We start from the raw sequence: 23,077 nt of genomic DNA, 5'->3' as shown, positions 1-23,077 counted from the left end.
ACCCTCATGGAATGGGGACCCCAACTGCCAGCCTCATCTCTTGAATCCAGTATATGGGCTGATTAATAAGCACTTTGGGACCAACAGACAAAAGAAAGTAGGACAGTAATTAGAATTGGGAAATTGGATGGGAAATATGAAGCCATTTAAATTAATGCTACAAAAAAGAGGGGAGGCCAGCAGCCTAGACCAGTGCTTCACAAACATTAACATGCTCAAGTCACTAAGTATCTCCTTAAATTGCAGGATTTGATTCAGAAGGCCTGGGGGATTTGAGATTCCACATTTCTAGCAAGCTTCAGGTTGCCGGTGGTGCTGGTCCAAGGACAGCACTTTGAGTAATGAAGCTCTAGAACACATCCTCTTGGTGGGGTCTCTCTGATTTAGTCCCTGAAGCCCCAGGCTACAAACAGTCATCAGCCTCTGAAGTAGCCCTTGAACTTGTGTGGCAATGTGCAGTTATGTGATGGTCTCCCCAAAGATGCAGACCTGCCTGCATTCATTAAAAAAAAAAAGTTTGTTGGGCCGGCCCGGTGGCACACTCGGTAGAGTGTGGCGCTTGGGAGTGCAGCGGCGCTCCCGCCGAGGGTTCGGATCCCATATAGAGACCGGTCCGCTCACTGGTTGAGCGCGGTGCGGGCGTGACACCGAGGGTTGCAATCCCGTTACTGGTCATGAAAAAAGACAAAAAGGAAAAAAAAAAAAGTTTGTTGTCAAAACCAAAGGAAAGTTAAACATTTTCATAGAAAACTTGAAGAGGACCTCTAAGAATACTTTCTTAGATCCCTGAGGTTTTCAGATCTCAGTGTGAGAAAAGGCTCTAGGTGATTCTGATGCACAGCCAGGCTTAGGAACCACCTTAGCTTTAGCACAAGTGGGCAATTTTTGTACAATATGCCTTTTTCACGTGCTCAGGAGTTACACTCACTGTGCCCTGTTAGAACAGCCTCCCTCAGTTGAACTTTTGCCACCGGCTCTGTACCCTAAACAGTCACCTTCTTCCCTACCCACGGTCACCTCCACAGTCTCCCCTAGATCTGCAGAGAAGAATCCCCTGGCCAGATGTGTATCTCCCTTCCTCTCCCACCCCAGACCTCTCTGGGAGAGGAGAGCAGATTAAGTAAAGATGTCTTACTCCCAGCTCCCATGGTAAATAAGGAACAGCAGGGCAGGGGCCCAGGACAGAGCTCATACTGATCTCTGGCCCCAGCGCAAACACCTGACCCTTGAGAGCTGTCCTTGGTCAGCTCCCTCTGTTCAGATCCAGCTGTCCTATAGCCTGGCTTGGTCCCTAGGTCCCTCTCCAACCATCAAGAGGACTTGGGGCTGGCCAGTTAGCTCAGTTGGTTAGAGTGAAGTGTTGATAATACCAAGGTCAAAGGTTTGGATCCCCATACTGGCCAACAGCAAAAAAAAAAAAAAAGGAAACTTGCCTTACTATTTGCTCCTCAGTTGATTTTATTGTCCTCACTGATTTTCACGTGGGATCTTGTTTGATCTAAAATGGGGACAGTGCTGGGCAAACCAGGATGACTGGTCTCTCTACTAGTCAGTGACAGAGCAGTGACTAGACTGCTCAATAAGTTTTCACAGTGAACACACCCATTTAACCTGTACCCAGATCAAGAAACCAAACACCACCAGGGCCCCACTGCCTCTGGTGTCCACTCCTGGTTACTGTCCCCCCAGAGGTAACGATTATCCTCATGTATAATGTCATGAATTAGTTTTGCCTGTTCTTGAACTTTCTTTAAAAGAAACCATAAAGAAGTGTCTGGCTTCTTTCGCTCAACATTGTTTGTGAGGTTTATTCATGGTATTATGTGTAGTTGTAGATTGCTCATTCTCAGTGCTATGTAATAGTCCACTGTGAATATAACCCAATTAATTTGTCCATTCTACATTGATGGGCTTTTGAGTATTTGTAGTTTGGGGTATTACAAACATTCTGGTACATGTGTTTTAGTGGGCATATTTATTTATTTATGCATTTCTGTTGGATGTATGTGTGATCTAGAACTATAATTACTGAGACATAAGGGTGCTTTATTTTAAAATGAAAATTATTTTAGGTGGAAAAACATTGTAATTTGGGTACTATCTTATGTTGTACTAGATTACTTTTAGAGCTAAGACCAAGAAATAGGGAAGTTTTTGAAATAGGGAGAGATAATTTTGATGCACAGTCTCCTATCTGAAGGTATGCGGGCGGGAGGGTTGGTGGCAGGGAGGCAGGTGAGGAGCAGGACAGGCACTGACTCAACCCTGCGCAGTGGCCTGGTTACTGGACCCACCACTGTGGGCTGCTGCCCTCCAGGACTTTTCTGGGCTGGCTCTCAGAGTATTGATAGAGGTCTAGAAGCGCCTCTCCTAAGCTAGTGCTCTCAGCAGAGCATGTGGTGCCAAAAATGAAAGTTGGAACCAACTAGATGGTTCCCTTTAAGCCTCTGCTATGCAGAACTGTGGAGCTGCTGCTGGAAGCACCCAGAAGAGGTTTTGGAGTGGCCCTCGTGGCATCCTCTGCCCCACTCTGTCCCTCTCTTTGGAGCCTGGTTGTCTGTCTGGCAGTCTCTGTCAGGGCCACTTACACCTGTATACCAGAGAACCCCTCCTGATCTCCTTGCTGGGGCCAGTGAGAGATGGAGAGGCCAGGGAGTTGGAGGGGACGGGTGATATGGCATTTGTTATTCAATACGTAGCTGGCGAGCACTCCCTAAGCCAAGAGCCCTGTCCCTGAAGGGTGATCTGACTTCACTGGAGGAACTCCTTTGCAGAGAGGTCCAGAGGAATACCTGCCCCGGCACTAGAGACACCAGCCTGCTGCCAGCTGGGTTTTCCAGGCAGGGTGGAGAAGGAGCAGAGGGGGCTGTGAAGCCCCTGCCTTCTCACCCTTGACGGAAGGGAGAGATTAGATTCCATGAACCTCCTGGATACCTTCCTTCTGAAGCTAGCAGCGCCCATTTGGTTTCTGTCAGGAGGAGAGAGTACAGGGGAGCTGGAGGCCACACTTGCAGGTGGAAGAAATTCTAAACCCGCCTCATTTTCCAAGACCTCCCTCCCTCTGCTATCTCCTTCTCCCTATTTCCCTGTGCCCTGCCCTCCTCCCTACTCCAGAATTCCTTCTCTCCCTGCCCTCCCCCAAACCAAAAGGAAGAAACAATTACTGCTCTGCTTTCTCCTCCCCACCATCTTCCTGACTGGGCTCAGCAACGCAGACCTCCCATTTCAGCTCATTTGTTGAGCACCTGCGTGGTCCAGAGAGCCAGGGGCCATCCCCATCCTGTGTGTGGTCAGGGGGTGCCAGGAGGGAGGAGAGTTTGTGTGGTCGGGAGGCAAGTGAGCTCTTCTGGGACAGCAGCCCAGCTAGCTAGAAGGGGTCGCAATGCATTGGAGCACCTCCCCACAGTGGGGTCTGGATACAGGTCTCTTCAGAGGGGTCCGCTAGCCTCTGTCTTCCCCACCCAGGCTTCCCCTGTCCTGTCTGCTGCTGAGTCCAGATATGCTCTCAGATCCCAGCCCTGTAACCTCCAGGCTCCCCACTTCCTGGCCAAGCCCTGCCACCACCTTCAGGTTTTGCTGTTCAGGGCCTCGGGCTGTGGTTAATACGAGTGAACTGAAGGTTGCTACTCCCTCGGCCACAGTACAAACGATACTCACCTCTTCCTGTGGACCTGTGCAGCCCTCTCACGTCTCCCACCAGAGTACCTGAAAGCTAAAATAGGATAACAGAGCAATCCCTTCCTCAGCACTCAGTAGTTGTGCTGGCAGGTGTTGGTCCCTGTAGCTGGCCCCTCATGCAGCAGGGTTGTCTGTCTGCTGCTTGAATAACCGTGTGGAGGATGCACAGTCCAAGAGGCGTTTCTCAACCTCCTCTCTCCTGCCCTTCTGATCTGAGGGCAGAACGGGCCTCCACATCAGATTCCCCGGGGGAAGTTCTGCAGGGAGATGAAGAACCAGGACGTGAGAACGCCCTACAGTTGTGACGTTTGTGATCCATCAGCACAAAGGCTATTTGACCATTAAAAATGGATGTGAAAATTCTGTATATACTTGGGATGTCAAGTGAAGAAAAAGTAGAGCATTCAAGAGCTTGCCCATACTGATGACAATTTTGTGAAAACCAGATAAATCTGTTGGTTAGAAATTAGCACTAGGAAGGGAAGAGTTGAATTTTTAATGCTAACATTATTGTATTTGTTGATTGTATTGGTTGATTTTTAACAAATAATGACTTTTTAAAATAAAAAGATAAATGGTCCGTTATGCAAATTCTAGCAATAAAGGAAAAAGGAAAGTCCAGAGGCCTGCCGGTTACTTAGTTGGTTACTAAGTAACCAGTGTGGCGCTGATAGCACCAAGGTCTAGGATTCAATCCCTGTACCAGCCAGCTGCCAAAAAAGAAAAAAAAAAATCCCAAAATGAAAGTTTTAAAATATCCTGCAAAATCCCACCACCCAGAAACAGCATTGTTGAAAATTCGAGCACTCTCTTCGTCCCCATGATGTGCATATATTCCGTGCTTTATTCCAGTGTGCTCTTTAACAGGGAGAAGGCGGAGGAGCTCCCTCAGATGGACAGGCTGCCAGGAAGGAGGAACGCCAGGGGCCAGAGGCGAGGAGGCTCGCCCTGACCATAGCTTTACAGAGATTAAGTCTTATCTTTGCAGGATTACAGTTCCTAATTAGGAAAGGAAGTTTGCATAAGGGGGCCTTTCAGCATTCCACAGCAGGGTTGTTGGCTTTTCCTGCTATCTTTTGGAGTGCTGCAGGACTGTCCCCTCTTCATTTCAAATGGAAAATGTAAAGATAAGCAGCAGATAGCTGACAAGCTAGAGACTGGCAGCTTCCTGATGGGGCTTGTGTAAGCAACGAAGATAACAGAGATGGGAGAGATGGGAGGCCCCAGGGAAGTCTAGCCTAGTCCTCTTGGTGTATAAAAGAGGAAACTGAGGCCCAGAGGGGAAAGGAGTAGCATATAATAGTGCAGACTTGGGGACTGGTAAACTTCCCTTTCCCTCATGGGGACATAACCGAGAATGATTATCTCTTTGCCTTTTTAGAACATAAATCAGTGTCTTGCTTTAAGAAAATGCCATATACAAAAATCCATTACTTAAAAACACAGATATGTTGATAAAGGTGAGATAATTCACATTGCAAAAGCTTTCTTCTCTATATAAAAGATTTCACCAGAAGGTTCTTCCCATGGCAAGCTTCCTTCCAGTATTTCAAGTGGGTTTGTTCTACCATACTGTGTTAGGGTGTGGGTGGATTTCATAAGCTGAGGCCCCCGAACACCGAAACAGCTCCAGGAGGTGTTAGTGCATTGTTGTTTCTGATGATGGATTCATAAGGGTTTGGGAGAAGGGACATTAGTAAAGCCCTAACTTGAGAGGCTGATGGCATGAGGCGCCAGATCCATCTCAGGGGGGCTCAGGTGGGATCAGGGTAGGCCCAGCTGCATAATTTGAAAAATGAAAAGGAGAGCCCACGTGTACAACACTATTAAGAATTGCAAGTTGATGACAGAAGAGTGTTAAACCACCTGGGTCCCGTTTGAGGGTGGCCTCTGGGCAGCTGTGCAGGTCGCACGCCCAGGAGGCCAGCCCTAGGTCAGTGTGAATGGGAGGGTGAAGATGAGGTGCACAGAGGTGAGAAGTAAGGCCGGTAAGCCATAAATCTGTTCTATTTCGGCTTTGAGATTCTTTACCTTCCAAAGTTCATTTGGCTTAAGCTACTGGTAAGTGAGTCACTCCTGTGACCACAGCTGGGTGAGGCAGTGAGGTGACCCAGAACAGCTGTAGCGTGTCTGTGGTCATGGACGGAGCTCCTCACTGTGGGCCAGGCTGCACCAGTGCTGCACACTACAGCTCACAGGCTCTAGAGGGATGCCTAGACATCTAGGGTTCTAACCTCACGGGCTGTGAATCCGCGGGCAGGTCACTTAACCCTGTTCTGTGCCTCTGCCTCCTCATCTGTAAAGCAAAGTTCTAAGAGTTACCTGCATTATAGGGTGGTGGCGAGATGAATTGAGTTCTTTACCCTGGGCCGCGCGCACAGTTAACATTTGCAACCATCACAAAGATGCTGCTGATGGGGAAGTGACCACCCTATAGTTAATCAGTAGATTCTGAAAGAAAGTGAGCCGAGATGCCGGGTACCGTTCAAGCTTAAATCTGCTGGGCTGTGCTCAGAGTGGCACAGGGCCCGTGGCTGCCCTGAAAATGGTGGACAGCCCCAACAATGGATTTGTGAGAGTTTGTATTAGCTTTTGGGCGCGAAAGGTACGAGGAAGGGACCATTAGGTTGATGTAACTGGGTGGAGAACTGCACCGATGCTGAAGCCAGAAAGTTGTTTCCAAGTCAGGAGGCTTCTCGTAAAGGGAAGGGGGAGGGGAGGAGGTGGGCAGCACCACTTTGTACTTGGGCTTGTCTAAAGTGGCTCTGGTTATGTTGCAGATCTATTAGATTCCAAGTTAGGGGAGGACACTGTGGTGGAGATTAGGGTGATTGCCTAAGGTGACCCCACAAGTGAAGACGCTGCGCTCTTTCCCCTTCCATGGCGCCTCTTGGGGAAGCTTTCTGGTTTGGCGTCAATTCCTCAGCTGTCCTGAACCCACGTTGCTGATTCAAAGGCCACCCGTCATTCGCACACACTTGCTGAGTCTCAGCTGTGTGCTGGGCCCTCTTTGGGGAACTGAAGGCTCTAAAGAGAGAGACTGAAGGGAAGGTACAGAGGGCACAGTGACTAGGGAGGGGGCAGGAGCACGGGAGGAAGGGACTTGGGAAGGTCCTGTGAGGGGCGAGCGCTAGCCCAGGCTTTGGGGAAGAACAGAAGACAGGGATGGAGGGGCTTCTCAGCCCTGCTGTGTGCCACGTGGAACGCCGTAAACTAGATCAGTTTCCTTGCACCTCAGCCTCACAGGCAACTGGTGTCAAGAGGCAGGTGGTACCCCAAAAGTACAGTGAGTGACTGAGAAGAGAGGGGCCCACAGAAGCCCCTAAGGAGCCACAGACTCTTTCCTTCCAGTGGAGGGAAGGCAGGTGTGAGGGCTGCACGTTTGCCTGTGGAAGTGCGGGGGCCTCTGCTGGCCCTCACCTTTGACCTCAGTTAGCACTCACTTGCCAAGGGTGACATCCCACCTTCCTTCCCTGCCAGCCTCCCCCACTCACCCCTGCTCTCCTGTTCTTATCTCCTCAGGGTCAGTGGACTTTCGCCCTTCATGGGTGACAACGATAATGAAACCTTAGCCAACGTTACCTCAGCTACCTGGGACTTCGACGATGAGGCATTCGATGAGATCTCCAATGATGCCAAAGATTTTATCAGCAATTTGCTCAAGAAAGATATGAAGTAATGAGTTGAGATTTCAGTCTTTCAGCTTCCCCACTCCCTGCACTGGTGACAGGAGGCAGGGATCTCCTTGCCTGTTGGGACTCCCTCCTCACCACTCCCGGATCTGGGCCACTCTGGTGTTCCTGAGGAGGGCAGGGTGGGCGTTGTGAGGAACCCAGCCCGACAGTGTGTGGGGACGGAGGGGTCTTCCTGGGCCCCTGCCCCCTGCAGCTGGACACTGTATTCATCTTCAGAAACACAGAAACATCACTGAAACGTGACACTTGACCAAATGTCACAGTGAGAGGGCAGCTTGTTCTGCATGAATGATGACCCTTTTATTTTCTGGGTACAGTTGTGGGCTGTCAAAGCCCTGCTGAATCCTCAGCCCCTCCTCAGAGCTTGCAGGGCAAGTATCCTCTCCACAAGCAAGAGCAGGTGACAGAGGCATCCTTAGAACCTATCTGTGGGTCCTGTTCATATCCCCAGATTATTCTGACTAGGTGTTTTTCCATCTCTAAATTGCTTAAGAACTGCCTGCCTGAGTATGTCCAGGTACCTTCTAACACTGGCTAAAGCGAAGCTGTGATCCCAGACCACTGGGCTTAGCCTTCTCCCTGCTTCATCTCTGTCCTCGCACCCCTTCCCCAAACCCCTCAGACAGTGCAGACTGTGAGGTTCCCCACAGCTGCCTTAAGGGGCTGCCTGCAGCTGCCCATGTGGTGGGTGGATGAGCATGCGTGATAGCAGAGCAGCGGGAGGGCGTGTGCAGGCCTGCGCTGTGAGGAGAGGGCACGCCCTCCTGCGGGACTTCAGCAGTAATGTGAAGTTGGAGTGGCAGAGGAGACTAGAGTGGAGGAGGGGAGATGGGAGGGGGGCCATGGGTGTGCCAAGGCAGAATTTGTGGGTGAGGACTGTCCTGTTGGGGGAGGAATCAGCTAAATTGGAGCAAGAAGGCGAGAAGAGCCATGCATGTGTAGGGAGAGCTGCCCGAGGGAGGGAGCAGTGGGGGTGTCAGGTGGTAGCAGCTGGCCTGTCGGGCACCGCAGTACCCGTAAATAGGTGGCCAGATGAGACAGGGCCTGGCTCTAGAGCCCTGAGGAGCTTGGTCACATTTGGCACTAGGGAGCAGTTGCAGCCATGCCTGAGAAGAGTGGTGTTGAAATAGGTAATAGGTGGGGTGCTGGAGGCTGAGAAGGGCGGGAGCCTCTGTGTTAGCCAGGTGACAGGAGCCTTGGGTCTGGCTGTCTGCCTGGCCCACAGATCCCCCTGAGGCTGCAGCTTGCATCCCTCTGGGGAAAATGCTTTTGGGGACAGGAGAGCACAGTTGCTGAAGAAACAATGTTGGAGAGTCTCTCAGATGCTCTGACTGGTTTTCCTGTTACCCACCCATCTCTCAGTCCTTTTTAGCCATCTCAGGGCCAAACTCCGCCACAAAAGGCTACATTCCATACTCCTTCACAGTGAGGTCTTTTAGCCTTTTGCTGTCACGGTCTTTTTATCAGAAGTAGCGTGACCCAAGGAGAATTCGGATGTTGTGGGGGATCTGGGTTCCCTTCCAGTGTGAGGGATCCCCACACCCAAGGTGCCTCAGGAGATCCTCAGGAGATGGAAACCCCTCTCCTAAGAACTCTGGTCCAAGGATGGCTTTGTCAGCCACACATTGTACGAGTGTTGTGTATACACCTTATTTTCTTATCTGATCTTGAATTAATTCAGTAACAGGCTGTGGTGGGCCCCTCTGTGCTCATAAAATGAGCTCACCAAAGAACTCATCTTATCCAAATAGATAAGACACTAGATTCCCCAAAACTCTTATACCCAGCATCTCTTCCATCAGAAATCTCCGTCTATTAACACTTTTAAAAATATTTTTCTGTTATAAAAGTAATAAATGTAAATTGTGGAAAACTTGAAGAATATAAGAAAACTTAAATCATCCATAATCCTTTTATCTAAAGATCACTACATTTTGCTATACTTCTTTCCAGTCATTTTTCTATGCATGTTAGCATTTGGTTCTTTGGGCTTTATTAGTCCTGTTACAATTAAGGTGATGGCCTTGAAATATTTCTGGATTCCCAAAGCTTTCAGGAAGATTAAATGAGTCTCAGTGGAGTACTAAGGTTCTTATAATTCAAAGGTTATATGTAGGACATACCTCTTTGAGTAAGTAACAGGAAAAATCTGATACTTGGCCACATCCTAAGACGTGTGAGTTTAGTGACTCTCAGAGGTTTTCTCCTAGTGTTTCACTCTCCCCTCCTCCAGATGGAGGTAAATGGATTAGGCCTCCGAGGCCCCCAGTCCCCATGTGACCAGCAGAAAGAACCCACCCTGGAATACAGTGCCAACCGTCCCCAGACATGTCTGCCCTGCAGCACTTACCCTTCCTAGACCCCAAGAGCAGGTCATGTGGCTCCAGTTGCTTTCTTGGTGGGTAGGCCTTCTTAATGCTGACCTATGCTGGGTCTAATCTATGTAACCCAGACCAAGAGACGAAAACGGTGAAGAGCACAGTGACCCTGACCGTGGTGGATGGACTGGGAGTGGGGGCTCTGGGCTCTGCCCTGTGTGACCAGGGACAGGTAACCTCCCATTTCTGATTGGACCAGTGGTCTCTCAGGTCCCCTCCTGCTCAGAAATCCTCTGACCTCTGCCCCCCCTCAGAAACCGGCTGGACTGCACCCAGTGCCTTCAGCATCCATGGCTAATGAAAGACACCAAGAACATGGAGGCCAAGAAGCTCTCTAAGGACCGAATGAAAAAGTACATGGCAAGAAGGAAATGGCAGGTAACCGGGCCTCGCTTTGGACTGGGTGTCACCCCTCATATTTGCATTATTCAGGCCACTCTCATGCCCAGCTTGCCTTGGGCTCCGTCCACGAAAGTTTAAATTTGTTTCTGAAGTAGTCTGGGGCCAATTTAGGCAGCCGATTAAGATACAGTGCTGTGCCCGGTCCTGAGCAGAGTCCTTGCTCTGGGGAAACCGGTCTCTTAACTACAGCCGTCTCTCTGATCCTGCCCAGCTTTGCCCCAGCCTGGCCCTTCCTCAGGTGGAGCCGGTGCCATTTCATGTCTTCATGGCTAGGGCTGAGCAACACCACCTTGAGGTCTATTTGGCGGCCCTGGAGAGTGTAACCTCCTTAAAGGCAGCGTGATGGTCTTACGTTTCTCTACCTTGAAGCAGGAGGGCACATGATCTAAAGGGGGAGACAGTCCCCACCCTCTAGGGAGGTTGTATGTTAATAGCTATGTGTCCTTAGGCAAGTGACTTAAACTTGCTGTGGGTTCCTTTTCTCATCTGTAAAGTGGAGATAATAGTGGCACCAACTTAACAGCATTACCCTGAGAAATAAATGAGATAATCTTCATATGGCCTTTAGTACAATGCCTGGCACATAGTGTTCAAAAGATACCAAGGGCTAATGTGGTTGGGGGCTGCCTGCGTGTCAGAGACCATGCAGAGCATTTTCTATGCATTAAGTCTTTTAATCCTAGGAGGCAGGGCTATTATTATGCCCACCTTACAGACAAACGGAAGCAGAGAAAAGGTTAGGAATGTTACCCAGGATCACACAGCTAATGAGTGGAAAAAACAGTGATCAGACTCAGAACCTGGCTCCAAAACACATGGTCTTAACAATAACACAAAACTGCCTCTGATAATAAGGCGGATAAAATTATCATCCAAAACCATAAAGTACTTATCACCACCATCATCTATCTTATTATTTCCATTATTACAATTAGTAGTATAAAATTCCCGGGCCACTGGAGAGGACATGTTTTCTATACTCAGGGAATGTACAGTGTCATGGGGGACTGAAGCAAATAGACATAAAAGGACATAACACACGCAAGGAATTGTAAACTATCAGTATAGCTCTCCATGACCATATATGTGAGTGTGGACAGGAGAGGGGGTCCGTGCAGCCGGAGCTGGACGTGGTTAGGAGGAAATGCTCCCGGGGCAGGAGTTTGAAGTTAGGTGTGGAGCATGAGCTAGAACATAAAGAGGGGGTGACAGCACAGGTGGAGGGAAAGGCACAGAGGAGGGGACTGGCTGGACAGGAGCAGAGTCATCCACCTGGAGACTCAGGGGCCCTGGGAAAATTGAAACCTTGCCTGTGTGGCAGAGAAAAAAAGGAAATCACTGTTTTGGGGGCAAGTGGGACACTGGTAATTTGCCACACAGGGTGACTAAACCATAGTTCTCTCTAAAAGTACAACTTCACACAGGTTAAGAGAGGGAGCAGAGGTGAGCGAGGGCTGACTACGGGCGTGGGGTTAAAGGGACCACCACCCGAGCACATCTCAGCCTGAGCTCCTCCGTGGTAGAAGTCAATTCTTGGTTAGGCCCCCCATGTGAAGATTTAGGTGGGTCTCCTGGCCTCCCTCAAGTACAAAGTGGGTTGCAACACCTGTGCCGCTTACCTTCTGGTGCCATTAGGAATCAGAGCAGCAAATATTCTTTTTAAAAAAAATCAAAAAGGAGCTCACAAAATCAAAGGTTGACTTTATTTTTTATTTTTTTTGTCTTTTTTCGTGACCGGCAATGGATCGCAACCCTCAGTGTCGCGCCCGTACCGGACCGGGACGGGCTACAGGATCGCAACCCTTGGTGTTGCGCCCACACCTCGCTCAGCCAGTGAGCGGCCGGTCTGTATGTGGGATCCGAACCCTCGGCGGGAGCGCTGCCGCGCTCCCAAGCGGCGCACTGTAGCAGTGCGCCACCGGGCCGGCTCCCAAAGGTTGGCTTTATTAATGGTCCTGTGGCCAGCAAATCTCAAAGTAATATTTCTGGAAAAATAGGGTGGCCCCGGGTTTTGGGGCAGTCGTCAGAGCAGCGAGTCTAACTGGATTTTGCTCAGATGAGGCTGTGAGTTAAGGAGCTACCTTATCACCTCAGAACATCTGCAGGTGGACCAAAGCCAGCAGGACACCTGCACCTAGGGGACAGGCGCAGAGAAGAGGAAATGGGAGAAGTGGTGATAAAATTTCCAGTCAGATCAGTCAGGGGACCATAATTTGTGCTGATACTTTGATCATTTAAATTTTTTTTTTTTCCTTTTTGTCTTTTTTCGTGACTGGCAACGGATCGCAACCCTCAGTGTCGCGCCCGTACCGGACCGGGACCCACCGCGCTTCCCAAGCGGCGCACTATAGCAGTGTGCCACCGGGCCGGCCCCTGATCATTTAAATTTTTTTTTTTTCCTTTTTGTCTTTTTTCGTGACCGGCAATGGATCCCACCGCGCTTCCCAAGCGGCGCACTATAGCAGTGTGCCACCGGGCCGGCCCCTGATCATTTAAATTTTTTTCTTGTTCTTTACAGTGTTATTAGCCTAAGGTTGTCATAGAACCTTAAGGTTCTGGAAGTGGGGGCAGAGGGAGAAATGGGTGGAATTCAAAGAGGGAACATCAATTTCATATTTTAATATGGTAGCAGCATTTGGAAATGATTTTTCCACAAAATCAGTGATCCAGTTTCACAAAATTGCGCACAAACGTAGTCCAGAAAATCCCATTCAACACGTAATGTTCCTGAAGCATAATTTCAGCTGTATCTGGTCATCTTGTGTTACACTGCTTCCTTAGGAAAATGTTTTCCACATTTTAACTCCAGTCACACCCCTGAAATAGGGGGTTCCTTGTTGGAGCAGCCAGGTTCCGTGTGGTAGGGCAGGCAGAGTGGAGTGGAGTACAGTGGGCAGGGCAGGCTCAGGCGGCCCAGAACTCTCTACAGCTGCGCAAGAGACAGTGCCTTGGTATTGCTCTGGTGTAGTTTCATAAGGCTCTAGGAGGAAGTAACATGGGAACAAATCCCCATAAGCAAGGCTAGGCTAGGTATAGATGACTGATTGTATTATTGATCTTAGGATGAACTTGTTCTGAAAGAAGTATATTTTAAATTTATATTAGAAGAATTTTGCAAAGACATGTTGGTGAGGAGTAGCAATAGGGGTGGGTAAATTGAGTAGGATAACGGCTTCTGCATGCAAACTAGGATCGAAGGACTAGGAATTAGAGGCCCACAGGCACCCGTCTTCATTTTCTGGGAGCCACAGAGACACCAGCAGTATGGACCACAGGGCACCAGTGAAGAAAGCATTAGACTCAGTACAGCTCAGAGTATTACCGGCCGTCTCATTTGGATATTATGCACTTCTCAGAGGAAACTGTAGTCTTGAGGCTGTTGGATTTATGTGGGGCCTTGAAGGCTTGCTGGTTCTATGGTGACCACCTTGCCTTGGCTTGCCAGGGACTGTCTCGGTCTTAGCACTAAAAGAACCTAACTCTGGGAAACTCTGCATTCCTGGGCTATTAGGGAAGGTTGGTCAGCCTAACTGGCTCTCCAAGGGACGGGGAGTCTCCGTTGCAAGAAGGAGGCTGGTACAGATACTGCCCACTAGGAACAAGGGAACCCAGCCTTGGCAGTTGCCCCCCAACAAGAAAAAGTGTTTCTCAAAACAAGGATGGAAATTAGAGGATTGATATTTTGCTGTTTGGTTGTTCCAAAAATTTGATGTTGCAAAGGTCTTAGTCAGTAAAGCAGCAACCAATTTTCAGCTCGAAGACATGCAACTGGAAGACTAGAACATACAGATATACTTCTTTCCTGGCAAGTAACTCCCTTGCCAATTTCCCCCCCCCCAAACCAGCTTCCAAAGATTGAATTCTGATGTAGATTATTTTAAAATTTTTCCTTATTAAGTACTTCTTACAATTTTTAATTTTACTTATTTATTTTACTTCTTATATTTTATATGCTGAATATCTCCATCTGCTAGAAAACTTCCCCCTATGTGAGGCCTGTTTAACGTATTTGCTCCCTCCTCTGAAATATTATAACTCTTGTTTGCCTCATTCTGATAACTTCATATTAGTCATTTTGTTACAAAATAAAATCAAGAAGAGAAAAGATAAACTCTCCTGGTACCACATAAGTGAAGATAGTCCTCATCAGTCCCAATCCAGATGTCTGGAATTAGGGAGGCCATGGGCTCGAGGGGGGTGCTGCCTGCTACCCATTCATGTGTAGGAGTCATAGCCTTTCTGTTGAAGACTAGAGCTGTGGGGATTAGAAGCTTTTAGTCCAGGAACACTGAGGTTCAGAGAGGGAACTGACTTGCACAAGGTCACACAGCAACCAGTGGTTAGAGAACTAAACTATTTCTTGTTGGGAATGAACCCTCTGAGTTTAGAGACTGCTGGCCCAGGGCAAACCAATCTGTGTTGGATGAAGGGAATAGACAGCTGGGAAGGGTGGAGTCTGAGTGTCTGGCAGATTTGGAAGTAGGCTGGTCTGAGGTTGACTTTGTAGGGAGGGTTGCCATGGCTCGTAGCACCTCTTACATGTTCCTGAGGGCAAGGTAAGCTCCCACGGAAAGAGCGGGGTCTCTCCACACCAGCTAGCACAACAAACAGATCCACGCTGCCACTAGTAAAAGCTTCTCCCAGAAGAGTAAGAAAGGTGGCCAAGTGGTCTCAGTCTGCAGGGGCACTCTCTCTGCAGGGCCACAGTGTTTCTGCACACTAAGTTGGTCGGTTGTCCTCTCTTGCCATCTTCCCCTCCTCCTCACCTCCTCCTGGGTATCCTGGCTTCTGTTCAGAGTGACCCAGCTTCACCATGGCAGCAGAGGGCCAGAAGCAAACCCGGACCAAGCAGTGATGTGTGCGAGAGGGCAGTGGCCAGAGGACAGAGCGAAAAGGAATGTCTGTCCAGAATGCACAAAAATAATCTTCAAAAAGGAGGGCGGGGGGCATAACAGAAAAGTGGTCGTGGCTGTAGCATTTGGTCTCTGCTTAAACCACACATGCATATGCACACATGTAATTTTCTGTGTGATTCCTTAGCATCTTGAAGTTCTTTCAAAACAATCTTTTTTTTTTTTTTTTTCCAGCAGCTGGCCAGTATGGGGATCTGAACCCTTAACCTTGGTGTTATGGTGTTATAAAGTTGCACTCTAACCTACAGAGCTAACCAGCCAGCCCACAATCAATCTTTTTAATGAAGCATACTGGTTTTCCAGATAGTTCAAAATTGTGAGGTTTTATGGAATACTTGAGTGTGTAAAGATAATTCAGGAGGAAAATGGCTTTGCTGGCATAGTTTGAGGCCCAATGAATGAGTGGAAATCATTTGCCTATGAAGAGGCTATTTCCTTCCTCTCTCAGAAGGGGATGAGCACCCAGTCTGTGATGATATCTTCTTTCTAGATGCACAGCATCTGGATGCCTTAAAAAGATGATTTGGGTGCGGGAGTGGAAAGACATGGTTATGCCTTAGTTTTCTAAATTATTCCCATTGACCTTAGAAAAAGGGTGAGAGACTTTATTGAATGATAAGAAACAGACACAACTGTCCTTATTGGGGGTTTCTTGACCTAGATCCTATGCTTGGTAGAATTTTCACAATGCAAAGAAATTCATCTCAAGTTCTGATCCTTTTCAGCAGAAATTCTGGCCTCTCCCAAGGTGCCTTGTCTCAGAAAAACAAAGTGCTTTTTGCTTCTTCAGTGCTGCTTTTTGATGCCTGAGTGTACTCCAGGGAAGAACACCCCTCCAGAACTTCACTGCACGGTCATAGACTTGTGCTGGGGCCAGCCATGGTGTTTCTCAAAATCTCTTAAGTATCTGAATCATAAACAGAACTAAAAGGGACCTTGGAGACCATCTTATTCAACCCCCTCCTTATACAGAGAAGAAAACTGAAGCCCAGAGAGGTTAAGTGACTTGCCCAAAGTCAATAGAATGAATGCATTTTTTTTTATTTTTTATTTTTTTAGCATTAGGATGTGTGGAACCTGTAGTTAACGATTCTCTTGTCCAATTAAAATTATATCACTAGCATTGTTTTATGAAAAACAGCCCCACTGGGCCCGGCCTGCAATAAGTCTTTGGAGCTGTCTCAGCCTGCAGTTGCTTTATATAAACTATCCCTTTTATGGGAGTTGAAGCACAGTATGAAAAGGGTTTTTGTCTCATGTTGACCTTGTTTAGTCACATTAACGCGCACATCAGTTCCAGGCCCATTCCATTCTCTGAACATCTTCTGCCACGCTGATAGTGCTGAGCAGAGCAAGGTTGGGCTCGCTCCTCTAGCAGAAGCTCGGCACTTGGGAGGCCCTCATTCCAGGGAACAGCCACTTCTCCTGGACTGGGCTCTTCTCTCCGGAGCCCCTAGCACTGCCCAGCTGGAACCAGGGACACCGCCTGAGCCCAACCCCAGTGTCTCTTTTCCAGAAAACAGGCAATGCTGTGAGAGCTATTGGAAGACTGTCCTCTATGGCAATGATCTCAGGGCTCAGTGGCAGGAAATCCTCAACAGGGTCACCAACCAGCCCGCTCAATGCAGAAAAACTAGAATCTGAAGGTAAGCAGCTCAAGAGGATTTTCTCCAGCCAATTGGTGAGAAAGAAAGGGTTGGGGGATGGAGAGGCATTTTGAGGTTTTTGTTTTGTTTTGTTTTTTTAGTACACCTTACAAGGATAAATTCAGAAGTACTTTTGGGTTGCCCTGACAACAGTTACTAAGTCTAGTAATTATTTTTCAATTGTTAACCTTAGGCTTAACTATTTTCAGAGGGAAGGTTATTGTCTAGTAGAACTAGTTAACCTCAGCTATTATTTTCTCTATATTTTGTATAAGAATTAGCAAAGGCTTTATTAAAAGCTTCCCTTAGTGATACTTGTATATTGATAGCCAAAAATAAAATAAAAACCACATTTAGTTGTGCAACATTTTTAAATATCCTTCCATTTTCTGCTGTTTTTGCATTTTTGTTTTAACATTGTTCATGCTGCTGAAACATGTCATTTGAACTGGGCAGACCCACGTTGGTAGGGTCCTCCTGGAGATCAGCAGCGTTAGTTACTTGCCTACCATCTTTGAGACACTGCCCATCATCTCCTCAGTGAGGGCCTCAGCCTCTTCCTGCTTCATGTGCACACAGGGCCTGGCCCGTATCTTCTTGAGGTCCTCCTTTGGACAGACACCCCTCCACTCCCCACTGCCTGGTGCTTTGGTATCCACAGGTGAGAAGCCGAGTCCAGATCCCTTTTGTGCACCAAGGCAGGATAATTGGCAAGGCCAGTTACTGGCTGCTCTGGAGCTTCCTCACAGCTGGGGACAGAGTCAGCAATACATGGGCTTGGCCCTGGCCCCTCCTGAGCCACTTCTCCCACTCCTCAAATGACCCAGAAATAGCCTGAAGGGGAGGGAGAGCATACAGGATCCCTTCCAAATTGCGGCTTATCCCTGGACCAATCCCATATTCTGGTCACAGTGGTACAACATGAAGGCAGTGTAAGTGTGGAGAACAGAACGACTGGCAAGTTCAAGATGCCTCTAGGACCTGGCTGCTCCCTTCTAAGGAGCAGGTGAAGGACCTGCTGCAGGAGGAGGACAAAGGGGGTACCGAGATCAGGAAGGCTGGTGAGCTTCTGTCCTCAGACACCTGTGTCTGAATCCTGAAACAGCATGAAATGCAGCCAAAAATCCTTTTTACAGATGATTCCCTTTTTCAATGTGTCAGCATAAGAGAGGGAGGAGGCTGAACATTTCCCCAGTTTGGACACAGTTCTCTCTTCTGCCAGAAACCATTTGGCAGCAGGCCACCCTGTCCCTAGGAGAAAGGCATGCTCATGATTCAGTTCTCCGAGCTGCATTGTTTGCTCCACTATAGCAACTAATTTTTAAGAAGCCAGGTTTTTTTTTAAACTAGGGGAGAGGAGAGAACAAGGCGTGAGGAAAATGACCTGATCCTCTCCCCTGTCTTCTAGAAGATGTCTCCCAAGCTTTCCTTGAGGCTGTTGCTGAGGAAAAGCCCCATGTAAAACCCTATTTCTCTAAGACCATTCGTGATTTAGAAGTTGTGGAGGGAAGTGCTGCTAGATTTGACTGCAAGATTGAAGGTAAGTTGTGCCCTTCACTGACTTGATATTTCACCTACTTACAACAGCCACCAGTTGTTGCTTACAACAGCCGTAAGTTTAAAATGGTTTATCACTCCAAAGTCAAGGGTGTGGATACTTGTACAAGCCAGCCACCAGGGGAAAAAAAAAAAGGTTTACCATGGACCTACCTGGCTGGGGAATATGCTTAATGAAATGAGTTTTGCAAGCTGCTGAGAGGCATGTGAGTTGCCCACAAGAGGCTCTCAAAGGAAAGTTGGCACAAAGGTTATAGATTGTGGAGTTGCCGGCTCTGCTACTCATCAGCAGGCTGTGTGATCTTGATTTAACTCTACTGGATTCAGGCCCCTCATCTGCAAGATGATATCTAACACAGAGTGGCTCTGGGGATTCTGTGAGGTGACAGAGGTGCAAAGGGGGAACCTTAAGCCTTTGAAAGATGCCATGGAGTAAAAGGAAAGGAGGGTTTGGTGAATTCAGAAAGCATGCAATGTGACTTCACACTGAGGACGTTGGGACCCAGGCACCTGGGGCAAACCATTCAGTTTTTGTCATGCTCCCCATGCTGCTTCTCTGCCTGCCAGAAAGAAAGCAGCCATCAAATATTGAGTGATTAGAACTCAGGGAACCTAAAGAGATCTTAGCATGGCACCTGGGAAATGAGCAAAGTTGATGACATAAAAAGTCTTTCCACAGATTGCAATATTCTAGAAAGGTAAGGGGCAAGATAAGACAGGCCTCTCTGCTTGAGTCTGTGACTTTCATGTGCCAACCAGCCTGGGGGTTATCTCCCATTTTGGTCTGAACAAATAAAGTACAGAAATTTATTACGCAACTTTACCAAGGCCATACAGCACAGTACAGTAGTCAGAGCAAACCATGCCTCCCACTTTGTGCAATTCTCCTGCAATGTGACTATATAATGCCTGCTGAGTAAAATAACCCCAAGTTAGGAATGACAGAATAATTTTTTCCCTGCATCTTTATATTATCAAAATACCTTGTAAATGCTTGGCTACCGTAATCTTTCTTTTTCCATTCAACTAAAAATAAAGTCGATGAGCTGCCTTTGATCACAGAAGTTCTCAGATTGGGGATTTGCTGAAGCTCTGGTGCTCCTGCTCCTGATTTTCACCATCACCATTGTCTTTGGGTCTTCTGAAAGTCCTTCCTTTTTTCTTTTTTAATATTTTAAAAATTATTATAGCATAGTGGGTATCATCTCTGTACTTACTTTTCGGGGTTATTTTCTTGGTATTTGTGAAACTTCTGACTGGCATTCTAATGAGAAATTAAAGCATATGAATGCTATTTTGATAAAAACATAATTCTCCTTGAAAAAAACGTTAGAATTCTTAAGTTCTTAAGTATGATTTTTATTCTGGTTGGGGCTACAATTTTTTGTTTGTTTTTGTTTTGTAAAAATACTTCTCCAAAACTTAAGAGCAAGTTACTTGGAATGTATTATATATTTTTAAAGATATATATATACCTATATACACACACAACTACATGTATACACATACCTCTAAGTATATATGTGAATGTATCCATGTGTATTTTACATCTTTTTACTGTTGAGCTCTGCAGACACATGACTAATGCAGAAAGTGAGGCTAATCAATGAGGTCCATTTCCAGTTATCTGCATACACGTTACCTGCTTTGGATCATGCTAAGACAGATATTGCTTTCTTTTTCTTAGTACTATTATCAGCTCCTCAAACTTGTGTTTTATATAACTCAGCTTTATTGAGTTATAATTTATATACCATAAAATTCACCCATTTTCAAGTGTACAATTCAGTTATTTTTAGTAAACTTAGAGTCATGCATCCACCACTACAATACTGTAGAACATTTTCATGACCTCAAGAACCCCTGTGCCCATTTGTCCTCTTATTTTTAATTTGAATTTATTTAAGGTAAACTTTTACACAAGATAAAAAGTTTTATTTTCATCCAAGAAGACACTTAGCTCTAGGTGTGTATTTGGGTTTGGGGCAGTAGTTTAGGTAGCTGCCCAAAGGTGGGGTGTTTAAGTCCAGCATAGGTGGGAAATGGGACAACTTTAAAATACTGTATTTGGGGTTTTCAGATTACAGTATTTAGAGCACATATCCATGTTCTAATGTAGATATCAAAACAATTGCTGAAGGCCAACATCACAATTTTTTTTCCTTGACCTCGTTAATCAATAGAGATAGCTTAGGAGCTGCTTGCATGAACTGATAAGAAATTTTGAGTAACGGTTTCTACAACTTGTGTTCTCTTCCTGTGACGCAGGATACCCAGACCCTGAGGTCGTCTGGTTCAAAGATGACCAGTCAATCAGGGAGTCCCGCCACTTCCAGATAGACTACGATGAGGATGGGAACTGCTCTTTAATTATCAGCGATGTTTGCGGGGATGACGATGCCAAGTACACCTGCAAGGCTGTCAACAGTCTTGGAGAAGCCACCTGTACAGCAGAGCTCATTGTGGAAACCATGGAGGAAGGGGAAGGGGACGGGGAAGAGGAAGAAGAGGAAGAGTGAGACAAAGCCAGAGAGAAGCAGTTTCCAAGTCATATTAAAAGGACTATTTCTCTAAAGCTCAAGAAACTCAAAATAGTAAAAGCATCTAGTGTGGTAGATTATCTAGTTAGGTCATTTAGGGGTTGATTCTTCAGAACAGCAGTTGATACCTAGCAGCATTATTGATGGGCATTAATTTGAATTAGCTGGCACCTTAAGATACTAGTGCAGCTAGATTTCATTTAGGGAAATCATCAGTAACTTGCCTGACCAATTGATTTTACAGAGAAAGTAACCAAAATAAATATTTATCTGGACAAAGTCATAAATTCCCACTGAACACACTTGTGAAAAATAAGGCCAAAACAAGGGCTCTGAGCCCTGCAGCCAGAGCTCAGCCCCGAGGGTTCCCGGAGAAGGCAGGCCTGTCTCCCCAGCCCGACTCCAGAGAACTGGGTCTCTCCAGTACCACAGCACTTCATCCTGAAAGCAGTTGAGCCATCCTAACTTATGAGGCACATTTTATTCCAAAGTATGCTGCAGACCCTTCAACTTCCTGTTTCTCTCCCCCATTCTACCTGCCAGTTTTTTGGATCTGAACCCGTCATGAGTTTAAGCACTAAGGACATTATCCTTCTTAGATTCTGAAGACAGGTCCCCCACTCCTGGATGACTCTGGTTTCTTTAGGTAAATAAAATCTACTTTCTTCCAAAATCAGTAGGAAATCTAAACTTATCCCCTCTTTGCATATATCTAGCAGCTTCAGACATTTGGATAAGAACCCGTGGGGGAAAAAAAATCTTTGCTAATGTGCTTTTCTTCTTAAACCAGGATTCATATTTGTGCTGTTATAGACTATCAGCTCTGCATGTGTGGGAAGGGTTTTTGTGTTTGAACGTAGGAAAAACCAGTTGGCTGAAACGTTAGTCTTAATTATTTATTAGCCACTACGAAAGAGATTTCAACTGGTGAAGAGCTGTAGAACTCCACGTACTTTGGAATCTCCTTCAAGATAGTCTGAGTTTAATACATCTTCATTCTCAACACTCTGCAAAGAACTCGACCTACCTTGTGGGTTCTACGACATTTTTCTTCTTCAGTGTGCATCAATCATGCCTTGCCCCAGCCTTGAAATATACTCTTAGACCTGATAAATGCACTCAGACTTGCATCTTTAGGAACTGTTAACTTTCTTTCACTACATTGGCACTTAAATTTTTTTCTTTATAAAGTTTTTTAAAGGTCATAAGCAAAGACCATAAACTGATATACCTAATACATTTTCTCTGTGTGTGTGTAACATTCCAAATACTTTTTTTTCTTCTCCACTGTTTGTAAAGTGCAGCAATTTAACATTTCGAGGGACTTTTTAATAGTTCCTTAAGAACCAATTTCAAATTACTTCAGTGCAATCCTACACAGTATCAACATTAGAATTTTGATATTACGTAGCCTTATGTTACCTTCCATTCTATTTTTATCTGCTTTTTGCTGCTAGTTTCAAATTGCCAGTATTTTTCCTTTTTGCTTTTTAAACAGTTACAATATTTTTCATAATAGCCACAGTATTGCCACAGTTTATTATAATAAAACGTTTTTAATTTGATTTAGAGCATTCAAAGCTTTTTTCCCATCACTTTTGTGTTTAGACCATAATTTTTGTGTACATGTATGGTGTGTGTGTGTGCATGTGTGGTGTATGTGTTTACAGGTTAATATCTTCTTGAAATTGTGTTAATGTTCTCTCATTTTATTATGCTGTCATAATGGTAAATGAGAACACTACAACTGTAGTTAGCTCACAATTTTTAAATAAAGGATACCACAGTGCATGCCGTTGGTTCAGTCTTTGCAGACTTCTCTTTCTTTTCATGCCACCAGTTGTACAGTATACAGAGACATCACAGAAACTAAAAACAAACACTGTGCTGTGTAAATGTGAAGAACTGGCTTATGTGGTTGTGTTTTACTAAGGAACAGAATGACTTAGGTACTGCTTGTTTATACAGGTAGCCTCATTTACACCTTTAGTTCAGAATTTCTCTTGAGGATCGTTTGGTACTATTACATTCTCAAAGGATATCTTATATAGTATCAGGTCCTCATAATGCTAAAATATATGACATTTTTAACGTGACAAAATCAATATTCTTTACCAGGGCTTGGTTTAAACTGGTGACTTCAGTGCAATTCGTTATTGGCAGCCAAGTGCTTTTTCCATGTATCGATATTTGTTTCATCCCACAAAACCTGTGGCTGTTATACCCCAAAAGCAGCAGCAAGGGAGTTCTCACAAGTGTCCCAAAACT

At 46.3% G+C, this 23,077-nt stretch overlaps 1 protein-coding gene across 10 annotated transcripts in view; it reads left to right on the top strand.

Annotated features, from left to right (window-relative positions):
- MYLK (myosin light chain kinase) overlaps positions 1 to 22,607 on the top strand; it is a 178,510-nt gene extending 155,903 nt beyond the window's left edge. For 5 of the 10 annotated variants that reach the window (XM_008570417.1, XM_008570422.1, XM_008570420.1 and 2 more), the window contains 5 exons: positions 7,201 to 7,353; positions 10,006 to 10,129; positions 16,583 to 16,712; positions 18,121 to 18,252; positions 20,538 to 22,607. In XM_008570417.1, the coding sequence (XP_008568639.1) occupies positions 7,201 to 7,353; positions 10,006 to 10,129; positions 16,583 to 16,712; positions 18,121 to 18,252; positions 20,538 to 20,788 (790 nt within the window). In that variant the 3' untranslated portion in view covers positions 20,789 to 22,607. Of the gene's footprint in view, positions 1 to 7,200; positions 7,354 to 10,005; positions 10,130 to 16,236; positions 16,713 to 18,120; positions 18,253 to 20,537 lie in introns of those variants that run through there. The other 5 variants (XM_008570424.1, XM_008570426.1, XM_008570421.1 and 2 more) reach the window with 2 other exon arrangements.
- The last annotated feature ends 470 nt before the right edge of the window (positions 22,608 to 23,077 follow it).

The sequence above is a fragment of the Galeopterus variegatus genome, unplaced genomic scaffold (assembly GCF_000696425.1).
Source record: "Galeopterus variegatus unplaced genomic scaffold, G_variegatus-3.0.2 Scaffold601, whole genome shotgun sequence".
Lineage (NCBI taxonomy): Eukaryota > Metazoa > Chordata > Mammalia > Dermoptera > Cynocephalidae > Galeopterus > Galeopterus variegatus.
The sequence above is the reverse complement of the archived record's forward strand: the minus strand, read 5'-3'. Positions and strand labels throughout refer to the sequence as shown.